The sequence below is a fragment of the Ambystoma mexicanum genome, chromosome 6p (genome assembly GCF_040938575.1).
Source record: "Ambystoma mexicanum isolate Mex_15411 chromosome 6p, UKY_AmexF1_1, whole genome shotgun sequence".
NCBI classification, from domain to species: Eukaryota; Metazoa; Chordata; class Amphibia; order Caudata; family Ambystomatidae; genus Ambystoma; species Ambystoma mexicanum.
Window position 1 is genome coordinate 1,473,086,757 of NC_090935.1, and position 21,329 is coordinate 1,473,108,085.

The 21,329-nt window shown below is 47.4% G+C and overlaps 1 protein-coding gene across 2 annotated transcripts in view; it reads right to left on the reverse strand.

Moving 5' to 3' along the window:
* Positions 1 to 21,329, reverse strand: part of SCARB2 (scavenger receptor class B member 2) — a 1,272,731-nt gene that overhangs the window by 822,955 nt on the left and 428,447 nt on the right. The window contains exon 1 of one of the 2 annotated variants that reach the window (XM_069626317.1): positions 12,459 to 12,836. The exons of the other annotated variant lie outside the window; for it this stretch is intronic. Coding sequence (XP_069482418.1) covers positions 12,459 to 12,575 — 117 coding nt within the window. The 5' untranslated portion in view covers positions 12,576 to 12,836. Of the gene's footprint in view, positions 1 to 12,458; positions 12,837 to 21,329 lie in introns of those variants that run through there. 2 annotated transcript variants of the gene reach the window in all.

Genomic DNA, 21,329 nt, shown 5'->3' on the forward strand with positions numbered 1-21,329 from the left:
TTGCCCAGTGCCATCTTGTGCCACTTAGAAATACATTTCCAGGGCCACATTTTGTTCCCTGTCCATCCCTGTAGCTGATGTGAGGAAGAGCTTTAGAAAAATGCCGAGTTTCAATAAAATAAGTGCCTCTGTTGCAGAGGAGCTCTAATTTAGTATTGTAACACAAACACACAGCCACTATATGCAGAGTATGTGCAGCCCAAAAAGTAAAAACTTGCTGTAGAGACCAGGTCTCGTGAGTTGCTATTACGGCTGCAGCCTCACGAGACCCCTCAGCACATGTGCAAAGATCGAGCGCGCCCAGCCATTTAGAGCGCAGGTAGGGCACGGGGCAGATGCCTCCTGGCGCTCCTGCTGGCTAAGAGGCACATTAGGTCAGGCACTTGCACTACAGTAGTTACCACTGATTGACAACAATGAAAAATGAAGGCAGTGAAGCAACTGTTCTCTGTAAATAGTAGAAGCTGAATTATGCTGATTAAACATATAATCAGCATTATTGTGCAAAGTCTTATGTAAGTTCACAACATAATTGGCGATGAAGTGTACAAAACTGACTCACCGGGAGCACGATGCAAGGAGCAACGCCAACCCCGGCATTCCTGCAATCTACAGGTAGGCCTGTGACATCTTGGCCTCACTGGGAACCGTTGTTTGCCACATACTTGGATGCAGTGGGAGGTGCAGAATATGCTGCGGCAAGGAAGAAAGCCATGTTGCTAAAGGCCATGGGAGTAAAGGGTCAAAGGATCTTCACTGGCTTGAAGCCTGACCCTATTGATAATGATAGCGATGATGTTTACAAAGAGGTCATCAGGACAATAGCCAAGAGACTCTCCATTAAGGAAAAAACAGTGTTGCAGAGGATTAGAGCAGGTAACAGGAGAATGCTGAGCCAATGGATGACTACGTTCCCGGATGCGAGATGTGATTTCAGCAACAATACGGAAAACATGATTTGCGATATGTTGGCAGTGCACACCAACTGTAGGAAGGTGCAAGATCAATTCATTTTGGAAAAAGAACTGCAGCTGGACAAAGTGGCCCAAATCGCCAGTGCAGTTGAAGAAACGTGGAACGGGTGCAAAGAACTGGCGGGAAACTCACATTCCGCTGAAGTGCCTGTGGTGCAGTACAGGGGAAGCAGACAGATGCCTCGGAAACAAGATGAAAGAGGGGGCAAGAACTTAGGAGTAGCAGGAGAGTAAATTCAATCCGCTCACCGGATGGGAACTCAACCGCAAGGGACTCCAAAATAACTGACCAATTTAGGCTATACTATGAAAAACTGTATAGCTCAGATTATGGGGGGGACGGGATGGATGTTGATAGATTCCTGGATTCCCTCCCTGTCCCGGGCCTACTCCCAGAGAAGGCAGACACCCTGGAAATCCCCATCTCTCCGGAGGAAATCGTCGACACAATCTCCTCCCGAAAGAGTGGCACTGCCCGGGGAGATGACGGCTTCTCGGTTAAATTTTACAAGACCTATAGATCTACGCTCGCCCCCTTTCTGGCCAAATTGTTCAACTCTGCACTTAGTCAAGGTACCCTCCCGCCCACGATGATGTCAGCCTTAATAGTGGTCTTACCTAAAGAAGGCAAAGACCCAGCTTTTTGCCAATCTTATCGCCCCATATCGCTGCTAAACACCGATGTTAAAATATTGGCCAAACTTTTGGCGAATAGATTGGCAAAACTCCTCCCTACCCTCGTACATGGGGACCAAGTGGGCTTTATCCCGGGGCGCCAGGGGTCAGATAACATAAGAAAGACTCTCGACCTTATGCACGAGGCTTCCGAACAGGGAGTGGAGGGATACCTCCTTTCGCTCGACTCGGAGAAAGCCTTCGACCGCGTCGAATGGCCCTACATGATCAAAGTTCTTCGGAAAATGGGACTGGGAGATAATTTCTGCGGGTGGGTCGCGGCATTATACAACTCGCCCTCGGCGAGAGTGTTAGTTAACGGGGGTACTTCAGAGCCCTTTTCCCTTTCCAGGGGCACCAGACAAGGATGCCCCCTATCACCCCTTTTATATGCTCTGGCCATGGAGCCCCTGGCCATAGCGATTAGGAGCGACCCGGAAGTTACGGGATTACGGTGTGGTGAGTGTGATTTTAAACTGTCCCTATTCGCAGATGATATACTCTGTTATCTGACTAACATTCATAGATCCCTTCCGAGGCTGTTTGACCTTATACGCTCCTTTGGCTCCTTTTCGGGGCTGAGAATAAATGCGTCCAAATCAAGCATCATGCCCATGGGCCCGGGAGAACTAGATATCGGAAACAATACCGATATTCTGGGGGTTAGAATCGAGCGAGAATCCACAGTTTACCTGGGCACCTGTATTCCCAGAGATCTGTCACATATATACCAGAGCAACTTTCCTGATATTCTCGCCCGGGTTAGTAGGGATCTCAAGAGATGGGCTCCCCTCACACTCTCCTGGATCGGACGCATGGTTACAGTGAAAATGAATATACTACCTCGCCTTCTCTATCTCTTCTCCGCCCTTCCCATTGTGATACCCGAGGCCTTCTTTGACGTGCTCCAGTCTCGTGTCCTACAATTTATCTGGAATGGCAAAAGACCCAGGGTTAAAACCTCCACTCTGACCCTCCCAAAATCCCAGGGTGGCTTTGGTCTCCCCGACTTTAGACTCTACTACAAAGCAGCTCAGCTTAGGGTAATGTTGGAGCATATGAGGGACGACATGCGCACGTATTGGACCTACATTGAAGATAACCACGCTCACCCGAAAAAGGTCAGGGACTACCTATGGGCCTCTCCCAGGTCCCTCCCCCCACAGCTCAGGACACATCCCACTCTTGCAGTCCTCTGGTCGCTGTGGAAACCCAGTAAAGCCAATAAATTGTTGACTTCGTGGCCCTCTCCACTGACATCGCTCTGGGGCCCACCCATTGACCTGGGCAGGAGGGGCTTCCGAGACACCCAGGCTTGGTCCGACATGGGCCTGGAAAGAATCTCCCAACTCACACGGGAAGAAGGCTTCATCGAATACGATAGCTTGAAGGAGGCCCTGATGGATAGGCCCCCCACGGTTTTTGAATTTCTGAGGCTCAAAGGGATACTCACCCAGCCACTGTGGTCCGGACGCCTTAGTCGCCCCCTCACCCCTCTCGAACTTATTCTGGCCAAGAGTACATCGCGTAAAGGTTCGTTGGCTAAATTCTACAGTGTACTGAATACGGCGGACCTAGAGGGTAGACAACCCTTCAAGCGCATATGGGAAGAGAGGATGGGAATGTCAATAGATGACCACACTTGGAGGGCGGTTTTTAAGTGTATTTTCACGGGTTCCCTATATACAGCAGCCATGGAACATAACTTTAAAATCCTACACTCTTGGCATCGCCCCCCAGCTTTGTTGTCAAGGATGTACCGGGATGTTTCCCCTTTCTGCCCCAGGGGGTGCCACCAACGGGGAACCTGGTTTCACATGTGGTGGAACTGCCCGTCCATACAGGTTTATTGGACGGAACTACTTAGCTGGATTAAGGATATTGAGGGTTATGGTCCATCGCTGCACCCATTGGAAATCCTACTGGGCTCCCCCATGCCGGAGTCGGAAGTGAATGCGTTCCCTAAAGTCATTGGTGCTATGTTACGGGCAGGAAGGCTGGCACTCGCACAAAAATGGAAGAGTGGCCTGGCCCCTTCCAAAGAGGAGTGGCTATGCAAACTTAGGGCGATTTTCAGCTACGAAAAACTTACTGCATTAGCAAATGACACTATGTCTGACTTTACACAAGAATGGACAGCAGTGCTGCTGCACGACGATTGTACCTCTATGCGTTTATAATAGAGGGATTGTACAAAGGCTTACTCTACACAGGGTCTCATGCCCCTTGGAGGCCGAGTCTGACCCTGGCCTATCTTTTTCTTGGTACTACCCCACTGTTTCAAGGAACATGTTTTACTACCAAGTGCTACGCAAGTGTACTCCCTTATGCTTAAAGTAGTTGCATCTTCTCTAAACCTGGCATGCTCATCGCTTGGGGGGAGGGAGCGGGAGGGGGGAATTGGGATTGGGAGTTAAGATAATGGGGGTTTAAATCAGAAAATGTTACCGACAATGTGATTTCTTTTGCATTAATTGCTGGTTGAAAGGGCCGCGAGGTCCACTTTGCTATGTCCATTGTCAATAAAAACATATTTAAAAAAAAAAAGAAAGAGGGGGCAAACGAGAACCCCTGAAATGGCATAGGTGCACCAGCACCCGTAACCTGGCGAATGACAAGGCATGTCCAGCCAGGAACAAAGAATGCTTGAATTGCAGAAGATTCGGCCACATTGCAATTGCTTACAAGTGGCCTGGTAAGAAAATAACGTCAATTGAGGTGAACAAGGGAGCTGGGGGTAATGAGTCTTCTGTAGAAGACAGACCCACTGTCAGCGCCTTGGTATAAAGTGCTATATAAATAAATAAATCAAATCAAATCAATCAATCAAATCATGGTAAACAGCGTGTCGGCCAGGAGATAGAAGCCGCATTGCATGATTAGAGTGGAAGGCAGTGATGGCTGACTCGGGACCGGACTTGACAATATTGCCAATTCGCACTACAAAGACATGGTGGGCAAACGCACAATATAAGTGATGAGTACAAAACACAGGCCCACTATGTTTAGAGGGGCGTCTGACAGGTTGCATCAATGGCAGGAAAACTGAAACAAGAGTTTTTTTTTCGGAGGGTCTGGCATTGTTAGGGTGGGATGACCAAGCAAAGTTGAACATCAGGCTTGATCCCAGCACAGAAGACCAAGTACTCTCAGTGACATCAGGAGGAGCGTTGGTGTCAAAAGAAGAGTTTCTTACATTATTTTCTGAAGAACCAGGGAAATTCAAGAACTAGGTACACAAATTCTGAATAAGAGAATGCCGTCCCCGTCAAACATAAGGTGAGACCGGTGCTAGTGACGGCAAAAAGAGCGTTGCAAGCACAACTTGAAAGAATGGTCAATGAGGTCACAATTAAGACTGTAGAATCGTCTGAATGGCTGAGCCCGGTGATTCTGATAATAAAGAAAACATCACTCGAACTACCTGAGAGTGTGCGTTGATCTGCAGTTTGAATTTAAAAGCGATAACGGAGAGTTACCCCTTTCAAAGTATAAACAAGTTAATCCTGATGGTGAAGGAGGCCAAGTACTTTTCCACATTAGACATGAGGGGTATGTATAATCAGGTCAGTTTGTACAAAGAGTCAAGGCCATTGACAGCTTTCATCACCCGCTTTGGCACATTTCAATTTACCAGAATGCCTTTCGGGCTGTCCTCCACCGCATCAGCATTTCAAAGAATGATGGACTTGTTGCTACGCAACATAGGTAATGTATTGTACTTCCAGGATGACATCCTTATATATGCAGAAGATGTAGAGACCCACAATGTGGAGTTGAGGAAAGTACTCATCAAACTGTAAGAGGTGGGAGTGAGACTGTGGCATGACAAATGTGTGATCAAAGCAAGATAAGTGGAATTTGTCGGGTACAAGATATTGAAATAAGGGATCAGCACGAAGAAAAGCTTATTGCAGGCCATAGTAGAAGCCCCAAGCGTCAGCCAACACGGAAGAGTTAAGATCCTTCTTAGGCCTGGCAGAATACTGCACAAAGTTTTTACCCACGTTTTCAGAAACCAAAACCATTAAGAGAACTACTAAAAAAAACAACAACAAAAAAAAAGGAGCTAAATACGACTGGCGACAAGAACAAAAGGGGGCAATTGGAGAGAATAGGTGCCCCCTGTCTGCGGCCTTTCAACACTTTATGGAAAACAGACATTACAACTGATGCCACCGCAAATGGTTTAGAGGCGACTCTGACCCAAAAGACAGGCGATACTAAACATATAATTGCATTTGCATCCAAAGCGTCAGAAGCTGAAAATAACTACTCTACAGTAGAAAAAGAAATGTTGACATGTGCCTGGGCAGTCGAGTATTTCAGGACATACTTATTAGGAAGGAAATTCTATTTGGTAACCGACCACAAATCATTGATACACACATTGAGCCCGGGGGGGACAAAGACTTCTATTGGTGCGCAAAACTTCAAGAATACACTTATGAAATAGTACGTACAGCGGGTTTGAAGAATGCGAAGCAGATTGCATGTCGCGGTTACCTGGACATAAGGGGGCAGCAACCACTTTCTTGAAGGATGAATGTGTGGTGGCTTCAATAATGGACCTGTGGAGCAAAGAGTTCTTGAAGTTGAGTAAGAGCCATTGCCGAAAATAATGTCTAATCCCCCACACAAACGTGAGATGGGGGTTTATATTCTATTAAAGACAAGGAGGCGAGTATTATGCATTTACAATCTTTATTCTGAAACCACAGCAGCAAAGAAAAAAACGTTAACAAACAAAGAAAGTTGAAAAGAACACAACTAAATAGAGTTCAATGTCAATGTAAGAGCGCTCCCCAATCCATCATGGAGGACAGGTCATGCCCTGCAGGAGACCAATGAGCAGGGACCCTTCCTTATATAAGTCCATTACTCTAAACCCAATTCCTCTTTCTGTAGCTGTCTTGAACCAGATGTCCACTGCACAGATCAAATGATAAACAATGACGACAAATCCAGCAAAGCTCTCGTACCACGCACTCCACATCTTGAAACTGTGAGCCATAATCCTGATCAGAACCTCAACTCGTAGCTGTAAGAACAACAAGCAAGAAGGGTGGGTGGATGGGAAGAACCAACAACCAAAGCATGTTCTCTCTTGAAACACCTGTTTAAATGCGTGTCATAACTGTCATATCATATCATATCATATCATATCAAGGGTGGGTGGGTGGGATAATACTCGCCTCCTTGTCTTTAATAGAATCTAAACCCCCATCTCATGTTAGAGTGGGGGATTAGCCACTCTTTGACAAGACAAGAGGCTCATATTATGCAAGTCTGAACCCCTTGCATCCCATTAGTACAACCTGATCAATACAATAGTGACAATATAATAAAAATAATATGAGAAGAAAATATTTTAAATGGTTTCATTTGATCAATCTGCTGACCGCAAGAGTATTGCCCAAGGCTAGGCTGCCCGAATAACTGTCTTACAAGGCATAGCCAAATCCACTGCAAGAAAAACAACTGGAAGATGTGTCAATTCCAGCGTTCCTTACGGGCCACCAAAACCAACTGGTTAAAAAGAGGGGGTGGGGGGACACTGAACAAAGTTTTCCTATACTAATAGGTTAGGGAAAAAACTCATCGGAGTAATAAACTTCTCTGTTGTCCAATCAAACATTTAAAACCCTTAAATTCATACCATCTTTGGAAACCTAGATAGGAAACAAAAGAAGATAAACACTTAGCTCTCCTGGAGATAAAGAAAAACACCCCATAGGGGATGAAAGCTTTGTAGGTTCCATCCCATGCGTTAAAGAAAGATATTGTATTAGAAACAGGACATGTCGCATGACTACACTGGGGAACCAAGTGGGAAAGACAAATCTTCATAAAAGGTAAAATGGGAGTGAAAGGTCATTTTTATTAATCTGTAATAGGACGACCTATCCTGAGCGGAGCTGAAAAACAATAGACTTAACCCACAATTGTCCCCCGACATATGTGTATACTAAGAAAGGTATGTCTTCTGGAGGCAGAAGCAGAATGGAAGAGAGGGGCCCCACCTGAAAATTAAACCTGCCAAACCGCCAAGACGGAGACCAACAGATCTCCCGAGCTCTTGAAGGACTCTGCTACCATGACAAAAGGAAGATGTTTACAAAAACCTGACCCCTAAGAGACCGAACTTGGGAAGGAGAAAAAATGTATCTTACATCCAATCGCTACCATTATAGTGATATCTGAACCCCTTTGTAGATGTGCCAGGTGCTTGGACCTTGTTCCCTCCTCCATGGTTGATAAATCCCCTAGAGGATCATAAACTAATCGAAGGAGGACCACTGAATTCCATAGTCTTAGCAAAGACTTTAAACTGCACAGAACTGATCACTAAACAGTTGAAATGAGGTTGCTCACCAGAAGAGGACTAACCTTTATTTTAGCCAATCTGAAGAACCTTGAAGCCCCCAGCACCCTGTGCTGGCACCTTATTGCAAGCCCTCTCCTGTGAAAATCCCAAAGGTCTACCTGCCATGCAGGATACTAGGAGAAACCAAGTCATTAACTAAATATATCCCAGCCCTCTGGAAATCGCACTTACAGACACCTTCTGAGATAGTTAATGTAGAGACGTTGGAACGCCTTGTCATAAATTGCCGTAGTACCTTGGATGGAAGGTGAGCACTCCCAGACCCCTCTATCCCACCAAGGGATAGTGAGCCTTCCCAAAGGAGGAGAAACCTCCCCCACTTATCTAAGGAAAACCTTGCAACCCAGAAGGAGGCTACCCTGAGGACCACACTAAAGCCCCGCTTTACACCCTTAAAATAAATACACTCTTGCACTTCTAACCAACCCCCTGACCGTGGAAGGGGGCTCCGCTTAACTTGGTGAAATATCAGAAAAATTGGCGCGAAGGAAAGTAAAGTGACGGGAGGGAAATGCTCAGTGCGAGTCTGCACTGGTCATGAGCCAGAACTCCTGTAAAAGGAAAACGGAAACCATCAGGTGTTACTCCAAGAGGTGTACTATTATGATGCAATCTCCCCCAAGGATGGCGGGAAGGGGAATGAGGGGGGAAAGCATTTTGGGCAATTATCATGCTCCAAAAATGAAAGGTTGTGAAAGAATACTGGGACCACTGTCCCTTCAAACACTGAGGCCTGAGCCTCCGTATGCATGTAAGGCTGACTGGCCTCTCTGAGGATCGGGGAAGGAAAGAATTAAGTACATTGCCCATAGCTAAAATAGCACTTATATAGTGTTACGAACCCGCAGGTATGCGAGTGTTGCTCATCATTACTACCAACGGTGTGTGGTGTGAGGTGTTCACTTATCGATCCCAACAGGATGAAAGACTGATTTGGACCTTACAAAATAGGAACCTGCAGCAGTAGGCTCTGCACAGATCTGAAAGCAAGCACTCTATTCGCTACACTGTATTAAAAATATAAAATGAAAGAAACTAAACAACTCTCTTGCTTGTACTCCTCGAGCAGAGGAGAAATTATAACACACCGCTAGACGATTAGCGGAAAACAGGCCAAGCCATGGGAGGAAAAACCATGGGGCGGGCGCTAAAAAGATAATATTTGGTAACCCGTCCCTCTGATATCAGCAAGTGTTTCCAAATACTAATCCAAATCAGAACATGGTTGCTCAACTTGCCTTCCAAATTGTATAATGAATGTCATAATGGTACAAATAGTAAGGGAAACACGCCACCCTCTAAAGAGAGAATCAAGCCCTGCAGCCCTAAGTGGGGACATAAAAGTGCCATTTTTCTCCTCCTCATGTCGAGAGAAAATTCTGTAACTTAATCAACACGGGTACTGAGTGGATCAATTGTTATTGGGGAAGGAAATGCCTAAGGAAAAGGACTGAGTTGTCCTGAAACTAACTAGCGTAAAGGGTGACAGAATTTAACTAAAAGCCGAAGGTTAACACATGAGAGATGGCTAAAGAGGAAGGTACAACCCCCCACATGGGTCTGTTTACAACCATATCCACACACTCTTTTCTTTAAAGTACTTAATGATAATATAAAATAATATAAAATGCCCAAGGAAGTGGGGTTACGCCCACTCAGGGGTCCGAACCCCGGCCCCATATAGAATCTGAAGTTTACTGAGATCTCCGGGCTACTGGCAATGCTGAAAACGTAAATGTGCTCCAGGCCCCTTAAATATATTGTTTAACAAAGAGAACATTGAGCAAGTGCACTTCCACTGCTCACCCTAGCAGGGTGTGGGGCCAGCAGTACACGAGGGGTTCACCTCGTAGAAGAATACAGGCCAAGCCTGCCACCGAGCAGGTTATAGCACACATACCGTGAAGGTAACCACCAATGCCATCTGCTGCACAAACAAAGTTGCCGCCCTTAAGCGAGGAATACACTGAGCAAGTGTACCTCAAACTGCTCACCCTAGCAGTGTGTGGCAACCAGCAGTACACGAGGGAGCACCTCGCAGTAGAACCCAGGCAAAGCCTGAAACCGAGCAGGTTATGGCACGCTTACAGGGAAAATAATGACATCTGCCATATGCAGCACCTAAACCAAACTGCCGACCGTAAGGAAGGAATACACTGAGCAAGTGCACCTCAAACTGCTCACCCGAGCATGGTGTGGAACCAGCAGTACACGAGGGGTTCACCTCGCAGAAGAATACAGGCAAAGCCTGCCACCGAACAGGTTTATGGCACACCTATAGTGAAGGTAATCATCTATGCCATATGCCGCACTTAAACAAGGCTGCAGACTAGCAGCGCATCAGGCACTTGAGCGGGCGGGTTCCAAACATATATATTACAAAATATTCCCACTTAAAATGTAATTAAAATTATATATAATTTTGTTAAAGTGAAAAAAATCCGGTCTGGGCTGGCTCAAGTTGTCCCGCATAACTAGGGCGACCAGACGACCCGGTTTTCTTTTTAGAAACCCCGACCGGGTTTTGCATGGCTGGGCGTTTTGTAATTAAAATTGTAATTATTTTTCCCAACACGTTCAGAATTTTGAAGTTGGATGATTGGTTCGAACCTGGAACCTTCCAGATACAAGTGACAACTGTGCTACAGAGACTGGCTTCAAAATATATAAAGAAAAAACAAGGAAAACATAGGAAAAACATAGCGGGCCGAGCGCGCCCGCAACACCTGGCAGTCCCAGGTGCAATTTAAAATAAAAAGGGAGGTAAATTTAATCAATATACATTTTTCTAAATACCCATGATGTTCTGGACATTGTATTAGAACTCAGGTCCCCAGCATTCCAACACCAAGAACTTAGCCGTTGAGCCACTGGAGGTTGTGCTTTCTAAAAGAATACTGCAGCCCACAAAAAGGCTTTGCACTCGGGTCGCCAGCACTGCAGACCATGAATACGCTATTGCGCCACTGTAGTATTGTTCATCAAGCACCTGGAACTCCCAGGCCTTCTGAACACGGAGGGCGGCAAGCCCCAACAAACACTGAGGGCTAAACAAACAAAAGAGAGGCTCCCGTGAGCTGGCCTAGAAGCTGTATCAGCTTCAATCAGACATGCGCATGACGGTAGTAAAACCTAAAATAAACATCAATTAAACCTCCATTCAGACCATGAAAGAGAGAATGCTCGCGCGCGTCGGCACGAAGCATTAGCAGCTTCTGTGAAGACCATAAATCTTACATAAAAGAGAGACCCTTGTGCGCCGGGTGGGTCTGCTTCCATTCAGACCAGCCGCACTGGATAAAAGCAAAGAAAACAGTACATGCTTAAACATAATGCCCAGAGGCAAACCAGCGCAAGCGTTACAAAGTTAAATAAACAGTACTTGGGAACACCATGCAAAGCCAGATACATGCCTTATAATATAAAGGACCAATATACATCAAATGTAACACCAAAATGCTACAACAAATTAAGGTTTATTATTTCTACTGACAACATGCAAGACACAAACTGAAAGGAGGGACTTAGCTGTGGTGTCAGCAGCAAAGAAAGAGGAATTGGGTTTAGAGTAATGGACTTATATAAGGAAGGGTCCCTGCTCATTGGTCTCCTGCAGGGCATGACCTGTCCTCCATGATGGATTGGGGAGCGCCCTTACATTGACATTGAACTCTATTCAGTTCTGTTCTTTACAACTTTTTTTGTTTGTAAAAGTTTTTTTCTTTGCTGCTGTGGTTTCAGAGTAAAGATTGTAAATGCATAATATGAGCCTCCTGTCTTGTCATAGAATCGGCAAAAGATGAGACATTCGTGAAACAGAAAAAGGGTGGCTTAGCGAAAGGGTGATTCCAGAAGGTATAGCTGCCATCCGTGGGTTGCCTTTGACCTCGTACCACTTCTGAGTTCTACAGGACACCAGGCTCCCCTCACCCCCCCAGTCCACCCCCTTCCTCGCACTTAGCATGTGGACCCTCACTCCATGCAATCCCTGGCACTTGGCCACCTGGCCTCCCCTTAGCACTCGCCTAGCTCCTGTGGCCATCTCCTCTTGCCCTGCACTCCCCTTCCCACCCTAGCACTTCGCATTTCGCTAAAACCAGCACCCCCACCGCCTCACACGTCTAGTTACTCCACTTGCACGATCCGAATGTTACAAGACTTAGTACGCCCGTTGTTGTTATAGTTTTCTCCCTTGTTCCCCCTCCCGTTTCTGTCTTGTGGCGCCTTGAAACACCATTTGCTGTATAGGTTGCGCCTTAAATATCCAATAAATAAATACATTCCTTCCCCAAAAACGTATTCTTCCCCCCATTGCCCACCTTGGTGCTCTTCATTGCACACCCTCTCCCGCGCCCGGGTGCTGAAAGTGGGAGCGCTGGCAACCCCCTGGGGCCCGGCTTTCAGTTGTCACAGCCACTCACCTCTTTCACTTGCACGTCCACCGAGTTCTGGAAGACGTGCGCCACTAGCAAACTGATGCTGGCTATGAGCAGCAGCACAGAGGCCGTGCCCGACACGTACTGCAGCCAGCGCCCCATGGTTGATGGTGTGTCACGCGCAGCTTTCTTTGCTGCCCCCAGAAGCGCCGCTGTCCGAATGCTACTGCAGACTCCGCCTGCCTAAAGCCTTCCAAGTTTCGGTTTCGTTTTCGACAAAAGGCGAACGCCAGTGTTTATTCAGGGCAGGTTTTCAGCGTTCCACTCCAGCGGCTGATTTCTTCTTATGTCTTGTCGAGACGGAAACCAAGCCGCCCCAAAGCTAGGAGTGCATCAAGAATATGGAGCAGGTTGTGCCTCACTGGTCGCATGGCTGTGACGCGAAATTGTTGTGAAATCTGAGCTGTCAGTCTGCCAGCTGCTTCGGTAACACACGCTCTAGCGCTGCCTGAGTGTGTCTCTCAGTGTAACTTGCCGTCTTCATCAGGGCATTAAACGCCTCGCAGTGGCACCTTCCCCACACTTACTGTAGCCCTTAATCTTTGTTTTCGTTCTTTGGGATTCTATTCGTCTTTCGACAGCTGTTTAGCGGTCGTAAATATGATGGCTAACTTTATATATATATCCACATTGTACTACCACTATTAGTTATATAGCTCAATATTGCTATCTATAGCTAGCAGACATACCTGATCAAGTTTTTGCATACAACGCATATATGCCTAAATGTTACTGACCGACCTAAGGTACTTTCACAGAGGACTCAATCCTTTGCCGCTCAACATCTGCCAGTAGACTGCCTGACTGTGACGAAATTGCTTCTGCCCTGCAGCAGTGATTCAAATCATAATTGTGAAACTTGCACAGGCCAAAATGTATACCTCCGCCATTTGAGGTAGCGCAGGCCACCAGCGGGTTGTGAGTTAGCGGAGGCTACCAGAGAGAGGAGTATGAGCTAGTATAGAAGCAAATCCAAACCACAATAATACTGTGGTATCAAAATAAAATAGGGTGCAACGAAGTGTCCACAAAAATATGATATCTAAACTAATAAAATCACTGCTGGCCCACCTCTGAAAGGTGAAAACACAGATGTGGTGTCCTACCCCTATGGCCGTTACGGGTCAGAGGAATAGTCCTCTTTCTGTGAAGGTGGAAAGTGGGCTGTGTCCCACGTGGTATGAGGGGAGGGGTTACCGCCTGGGAAGGCAGTCGATGTTAAATAAAGCAATGTAGCAGACGTACTCTCGCCTCGGCCTATTATTTCATTGCATACGCCTGGCTGCCTTGATGTATTGTTAAACTCTACATGCGGTCCTGTAAGTTAGATGTCAACAATGGCGACGAGGATTAATCCGATGCCGGAGCACGTTTAAAAGCCCTGACTGCCGGCGGTTTGAGAATCCAGGCACTCGACTGCCTACGCTGCTGATCCGGAGCTACTCACGAAGCACCCGAGACTCCGCCGCAACCAAGTAAGAGTCCCCGACCGCGCCACAGCCTTATATGCCGTCAAGGAGCTGCCGACCCACGTGTCACCCGAGCCGCGTATTACACGCGGTGCTCAGCGGAAAGAGCACGCGTATGCCGGTCGACCTACATTTCGGCCCTGCACGCGTGCGAATTCATCGCGTATTACACGCGGTGCTCAGCGGACAGAGCACGCATACGCTGTTTGACCTACATTTCGGCCCTGCATGCGTGCGAAATCATCGCATTCTACCGTGCTGCCTCAGGCTCAGCGCGAGAAGCGCATCAAAGGCCTACCACCGTTGCCTCAGGCTCAGCGCGAGAAGCGCATCAAAGGCCTACCACACGTGCAACCATTCCAGAGCACGGGGGGGGGGCTGCAACCTACACGGCAAGCTGCTAAGAAGCGAGAAGTACATCAAAGGCCTACAAATTGCACAATCATTCCAGGACACGCAAAAAGGAAGCTGAAAGTCACACGGCTAGTCGCTAAGACACTTATTCGGGCACAGACAGGAAACAAACATGTCTGCAGACAACCCAGACAGTGGCAGTCTGAGCCCCTCTTCCAGTTCCACACCCCGTCAAGCCACCCACAAAGACGACTGTGGCTCAGAATCAATACAACTACTAGCCGTGCCGCTGTTCGACATGTCTGACACAAGTAGCCTTGCCCCCAGATGGGCCAGATGGCTCAAAGAACTACATGTTTACATAGATGCATCACGGGTAAGGGAGGAGCGCCGACTGAGAGGAATCCTACTCCACTCACTAGGACCAGTGGTACGTGACATCGTTTTTGAAATGCCTGAGTCCACCACAGACACCTTCCAAGGTATCATCGACGCCCTGAATGCCTATTTCGCACCATTGCGAAATGTTGACTATGAACGTCATATTTTCCACACCTCCACACAGGACAGCAGTGAAAACATGGACAGTTTTGTAATGCGCCTTAGAAAAAGAGCGAAATATTGTGATTTTGATAGATATTCAACGGAAGAAGCAATCAAATCCCAAACCATCGCCGGCTGTGCCTCTCAAGAATTTAGGAAGAAATTACTACAAAAGAGCAGGACATTAGAAGAGATACTGCAACTCGCGCGAGCGGATGCCGCCCTCACGCAACAGACGGAATCACTGGACAACATCAAAATCACTCAGTCTGCCTCCACGGCTTCAATATGCCCCATCAGAACGTCTAAAGAAGCACCACGTCCCACTGAACAAAAAAAATGCTATAGGTGCGGTTTTAAATATCCTCACGTTGGTCCATGTCCAGCCATAGGACACAACTGCGACAAGTGCGGAGGTGAAAACCATTTCCAATCGGTATGCAGAAACATCAAGTTCTTCCCATCCACTGAAGGGCACCGGGACACGAGGAGGTCAGACCGATTTGCAACAAAAGAAAGCCCGAGATCTCGCAGGAGGCAGTCACCCACAGGATCCAGACGTCAATCTCAAAGCTCATCCCGTGATACGCCACGAGAGGGGAGAAGGCGGGAAGAAAGAAGAGAATATGCGAGCAGGAGACACTCCAGACAAAAGATTAGACACCTAGAATTTCGCCTCTCAGAAGGCGAGACTCTCTTTCATCCTCATCCAGTGGGGACAGGAAAAGGGGATACGTGCATGCCATTGGAAACAGTATAGCCACAGAATACAGTCCCACACTGCTACTACAATTAAACGGACAAAACAGAGAATTCCTGATTGACACAGGGGCAACAGTAAATGTCATAAATGATGAGACCTACACAAAACTCAACCACAAGAAGTCACTAAAAGAATCAGACACATTAATATACTCTTATGGTTCAAACACACCTCTCAACTGCCAAGGGATGTTCATGGCACACTGTCAATACAAAGACAAGAGTCAGATGATCAAAATATACGTCATAAAAGGAGACGTACCAGGCGGCAGCATCTTGAGTTTCAAATCTGCGATTCAAATGGGACTCATCCAAATCATGTATCAAATAATGTCGGCCTACACTACCAGCCACAAAGACCTGATAAAACAAATGTTTCCCTCTCTGTTCAAAGGTTTGGGCAAGTTAAAGGACAAGCAAATAAAGCTACATATCAACCCCCAAATAACCCCGACAGCACAGCACTACAGAGGCATACCTCTAAACATACAAAGGCATGTGGAGAACGAGATCCAATCCTTATTGCAGCAGGACATCATAGAACCAGCATCGGGACCAACCCCCTGGGTATCTCCCATTGTACCTGTACCGAAGAAAGACAACAAAGACAGCATTCGCATCTGTGTGGACATGAGGGCCCCCAACGTAGCCATAGAGCGGGAACGACACCTGGCCCCAAGAATGACTGATATGATGCATTTACTGCACGGATCCAAAGTGTTCTCTAAGCTAGACCTGAACAAGGGATACCATCAGTTAGAACTACATCCGACCTCGAGGTACATCACCACCTTCTCAACGCACATAGGTCTGTTCAGATACAAAAGACTCAGCTTTGGAGTGTCGGCGGCCGCCGAAATATTCCAAAATGAAATACATCAAGTGATAAAACACATTCCCAACTGCCTAAATTATTCGGATGACATTTTGATATTCGGCATCACACAAGAGAGTCATGATGACACGTTGAGGAGAGTCTGCATGGCACTGGAAAATGCCCACCTCACACTCAACCCGGACAAATGCGAAATAAGCAAATCCACTCTCAAATTCTTCGGACACATCTTCTCAAAGGATGGTCTAAAACCAGACCCAGAAAAGGTGCAAGCACTGGTTGAGACACCCACACCTACGACCGTTTCAGCAGTACGCTCTTTCCTGGGAATGGCGAGTTATTGCACCCGATACATACAGGATTTCGCCTCAGTAAGCACGCCTCTTCGACTTTTAACCGGAAAACATCAGGAATTCCAGTGGTCAAGTGCCTGCGAAGAAGCATTCCAAGAAATCAAAAAAAGAATTGCAACAGCCTCCTGCATGGCTTATTACGACCCCGACCTCGACACAGAACTCACAGTAGATGCGAGCCCAGTTGGACTAGGAGCAATATTAGCACAATCCAGGCCTGGTGCACCCCCTGACTCACCAAGAAGAATTGTAGCCTATGCCAGCCGCAGCCTCTCCAAGACAGAGTGCGCATACTCTCAACCAGAAAAGGAGAGCTTAGCGGTAGTGTGGGCATGTGAGCACTATCACCTATTTCTGTATGGACGCCCATTCACCATAATCACAGATCACCAGGCCCTCACCACCATTTATGGGAAGCCGAACGCGAGAATGCCACCCAGAATCGCCAGATGGGGTCTAAGACTACAAGAATACTCCTTCAAGATAATACATCGACCAGGCAAAGACAACAATCCCGCCGATTTCCTGTCACGTTATCCACTCCCGGCCCACGACGAGCGCCAATCACACAAAGCAAATCAATATCTAAGATACCTGATCAGCAGTGCGCTACCGAAATACATCACCACAGCACAACTGCTTGAAGAGACACAAAAGGACGGACTACTCCAGAAGGTACAAACCTGCCTTAAATCGAACCAATGGCAGGTCAACGCGAAAGGAGCCTCCTCTTTGTCTACGGAAGAGGAACAACACTTCCGCACATTCAAACTAGTTCGTCACATGCTATCTACATCACCGGAAGGACTACTACTGAAAGAAAACAAAATAGTCATCCCAAAAACCTTGCAAGACCAGATACTAGACATTGCCCATGCCGGACACAGTGTCAGGATTAGTCAGGCGAGTACAAAGGCAGCGTATATGGCAAGGGAAATGTGTACCCAGGAACAACGACTCAGGTATGCTAGAACCCAGGAGTGCAAATAGAGTGTGACGTCAAAACCAATATATGAAAAGGGATGTGGGGTAAGCACCTGACCGCGAGGAAAGTCGGCAAGCGCCTTACCCCCAATTGCTGTTACAGGTACTGACAGCGCTAAACCCACGTGGAGGGTAAGCAATGACAGGATCTGTGTACTAACACTCTTGATGGTATTACATAAGGGAATTTAAGAACTGTACTCACGAGGACGGGATACACCTCTTGAATGTCAGCTAGCCCACGAATCCTGTTGGTGAATCTGGGACCCAGAAAGGCTATAACAGCAATGGGAGAAGTAGGGAGGTCCAGAGGACAAGGGCTGAAGGCAGCCGGAGTGAGGCAGGCTGCCGGGCAGGGAGCCCAGAGGACAAGGGCTGAGGCTGGGAATCAGCAGAGCGAGATCCGCTGCAATGTGGAGAGCCCGGCAGGGCAAGGGCGGAGACTGGAAGGCAGCAGAGCGTGATCCGCTGCTATGAGGAGAGCCCGCAGGGCAAGGGCGGAGACTGGAAGGCAGCAGAGTGAGATCCGCTGCAATGTGGAGAGCCCGCAGGGCAAGGGCGGAGACTGGAAGGCAGCGGAGCGTGATCCGCTGAAGAAAACTAAATACCTAAGTTGGAATAGGGATTACAACTTAGTGGGGAAAACATAAGCATTCACACAGGAGCTAGCTACCACCACACACCACACCTAATGATCAAATGGGAAATGGATGCAGAAGTGCAATGGAAAACAAGGAATGGATCCTCTAGAAAGTAAGGATCAGGAGCAGGGAAAAACGAAATAACCTATGCAAACTTTTCCCTACCCCTCCAAGGAAAAGACAGGAAACTAAACTAAGAGGAAGGCTAAGGCAAATGGGTAACAGCAGCAAAGGACAGAGTCAAAGAAATATAGAACACAGACGAACTGGGCTGCATCTAAAAGGGGAAAGCACTGAGAATTGCTGCCTGCAAACAGGGGAAGACAAAAGGGAAATCAAGGGAGCAGAAATCAATTAGCGCATGAATCCGAAATTCAGGGCGGAGGAAACAAGAAAACAGGAACAAGGAAGTAGGTACAAAGGCAAGAAACCAGGAACCAGGGACTAGTCAAAAACAGGAACACTGCAATCGATGACCAGCGCTGGACTGAAGTGAAACTGAGGCTTTTAAAGCTGTTAAACGAGCACACGCCTCTGGTGTGCTGACTGCTGCACCTGCAGCCACAGGTGTTGCCTATCCTCCACCCAACCTTGTCCTGCAAGGGTGGAGGTGGAGCAGTGGGCCAGGCATTCTGGGAAGCACAGTCATTTGGTTAAAGAAGCATGCTGGCTGCCAAAAACCTGGAATGGATCCGGAAGGGAAGTAGTTTGGAAAATAGGGATTTAGCGCTCCCAATTCATTACAGCACTGTGGCATTAGGTTCGGAGGAAATGTCCAGCAAGGAATAAGCCCCAAAACATGCCCCCAAGTGGCGGGAACGGGAGCGAAGGGAGCGAGTCGTGACAGTATACCCCCTCCTACGGCCCTCTTCGGGTGCCCGCCACCCGTACGAGACTTCTTCTTTCCATGATGGGAGTGCTTTTTCTTTGGAGGTGGCACTGATGGAAATGGTGGCTTGTGGGCAAAGGCAGATGGGCTTCCATGATAGGAGTGTGTTGTCTTTGGAGGTGATACTGATGGAAACGGTGACTTCTGGTGAGGAAGAGACTCATGGTTCGAAGAAAGGCATGAAGAACTTGCAGGACCTGGAGCAGAGTTGGAAGGTCCAGGAAGCTCAGTCACTGGGAGTGGACCCTTGTAAGTCTTTGAGGAGGGAGGCAGGCTGGTGCAACTTGCCTTAGACGATGGTAGAAGTTCTGTTAGCCTTTCTGCCGAGAGCGGACATGCGGGAGGTGAGGAAGTTGCTGGCTTCAGGAAATGTTCATGTTCAGCCATTAGAGAAGGTGGCGGCTGAGGTAGAGGTTCAGATCTTTTTCTGTCATCCATCTGGGAAAAGGCTTGTGGTTGAAAATGATTAAGGTTTGACTGCACATATTCTACGCCTTGGATGCCTGGAAGTCCCATGGGTTGTACGAGGCTGGTACTCCTGGTGACAGTCGTGTAGTCACTTTGTTGCACGTTGGATACAACAGCAGGGACGTTTGGCATACTGATAGGAGTGATAGACACAGTACTTGGTATTTCAGGCACACTCGCAGAAGGAGCAATAACAGACACATCTTGAACTGCAGCAGTCATTCCCTTCCTTTGGCTACTAGCACCCAACTGGTGCTTCTTGGCGGAATTCTGTTGCACAAGTTCTGTAGGTAATACGCCGGTCTGCACCACCCCCTGTGCACACCCAGGTGAGTGGTTCTGACTCACCACTTGGTCCAGCTTGATGACTCTGAAGCGGGAGCTGGCAAAAGTCTCAAACTCTGATGCTGCATTTTTAGGAGGCTCTGATGCTAAAGTGAAGCAGTTGGGAGAATCTTCTTGTGGAAAAGGCAGGCATTCTGGTGCTCCTCCTAAAGCAAAAGAAAGGCAATCTAAACGTTCATCGACAGTAAATGTTTGGGATTCAGGAGGACTGTCTGGAGCAGTAGACAATATAGCAGGATCTGATGGTGTAGACAGGTATACCTCTGATGTTGGAAGCGAAGCTAAGCAGGATACCGGTGTATCATGAACTGAAGGCAAACAAGCAATAAACTCTGGAACTGAAGACATGCACATATGATGGACTACCGGAGGCTCTCTGGCTGAAGGATGATCTTCTGGATGAGTCACTGTAGCTGAAGACAGGCAGGCCAGAGGAAACTTTGAAGCTGAAGGCATGCGAGTTGGAGCCATCTCGGTAGCTGAATCCAAACATGTCAGGGTCTTTGGGACTAACCCCGTGCATGGTGGAGGCTCTTGATTAAATGGCAGACATGGCAGCGGTTCATTGATTGAAGACACGTGTACCAAAGATGACTGCAGGGCTGTGGATTGGATCATAGAAGAGTCAATGGTTGTAGGAGGACACACAGAAGTCTCAGAAGTTGATAGACACATTAGTGGCTCAGGAATGGAGGGCACCTTTAGGGCATTAGACTCCTTGGCTCCAGTAACCAAGGACTGAACTGTACCCTTGCAGTCCTTTTCTTTAGTGGGTGACACAGAGTCTCTTTCTTTGTGGAAGTCAAAATCAACCAGTGGAATCACCATAGTAAAGTCTCTGTTAATCAGGATTTCGTCAATTGTCCATTCCTCTGTCTTAGCTTCTGAAAGAGGCAGATTAACAATCAACAGTTCAGGAATCGCCTGCTGGTCTTTTGGTTCTGTATACTGTGGAATGAGTTCATCAGAACATGAAATCTGTACTGTCTCTGACTGTTCGTATTGATCAGAATTGGCAGAAGGAAGAGTGAACCCAGAGGTAAGATCGTCTTCCACATCAGCTTTAACATCTACTTCAGTCTCAGCAGCTGTATCAAGAGCAGGACCTAAGCCTACTGTAGTGACTGAATCTGTGTATGCCACCTTTGTGTATTGTGTTTGGAGATCAGAAGCTTGTATGTGTGCTAGCTCAGAATTATGACAGACTGCTACA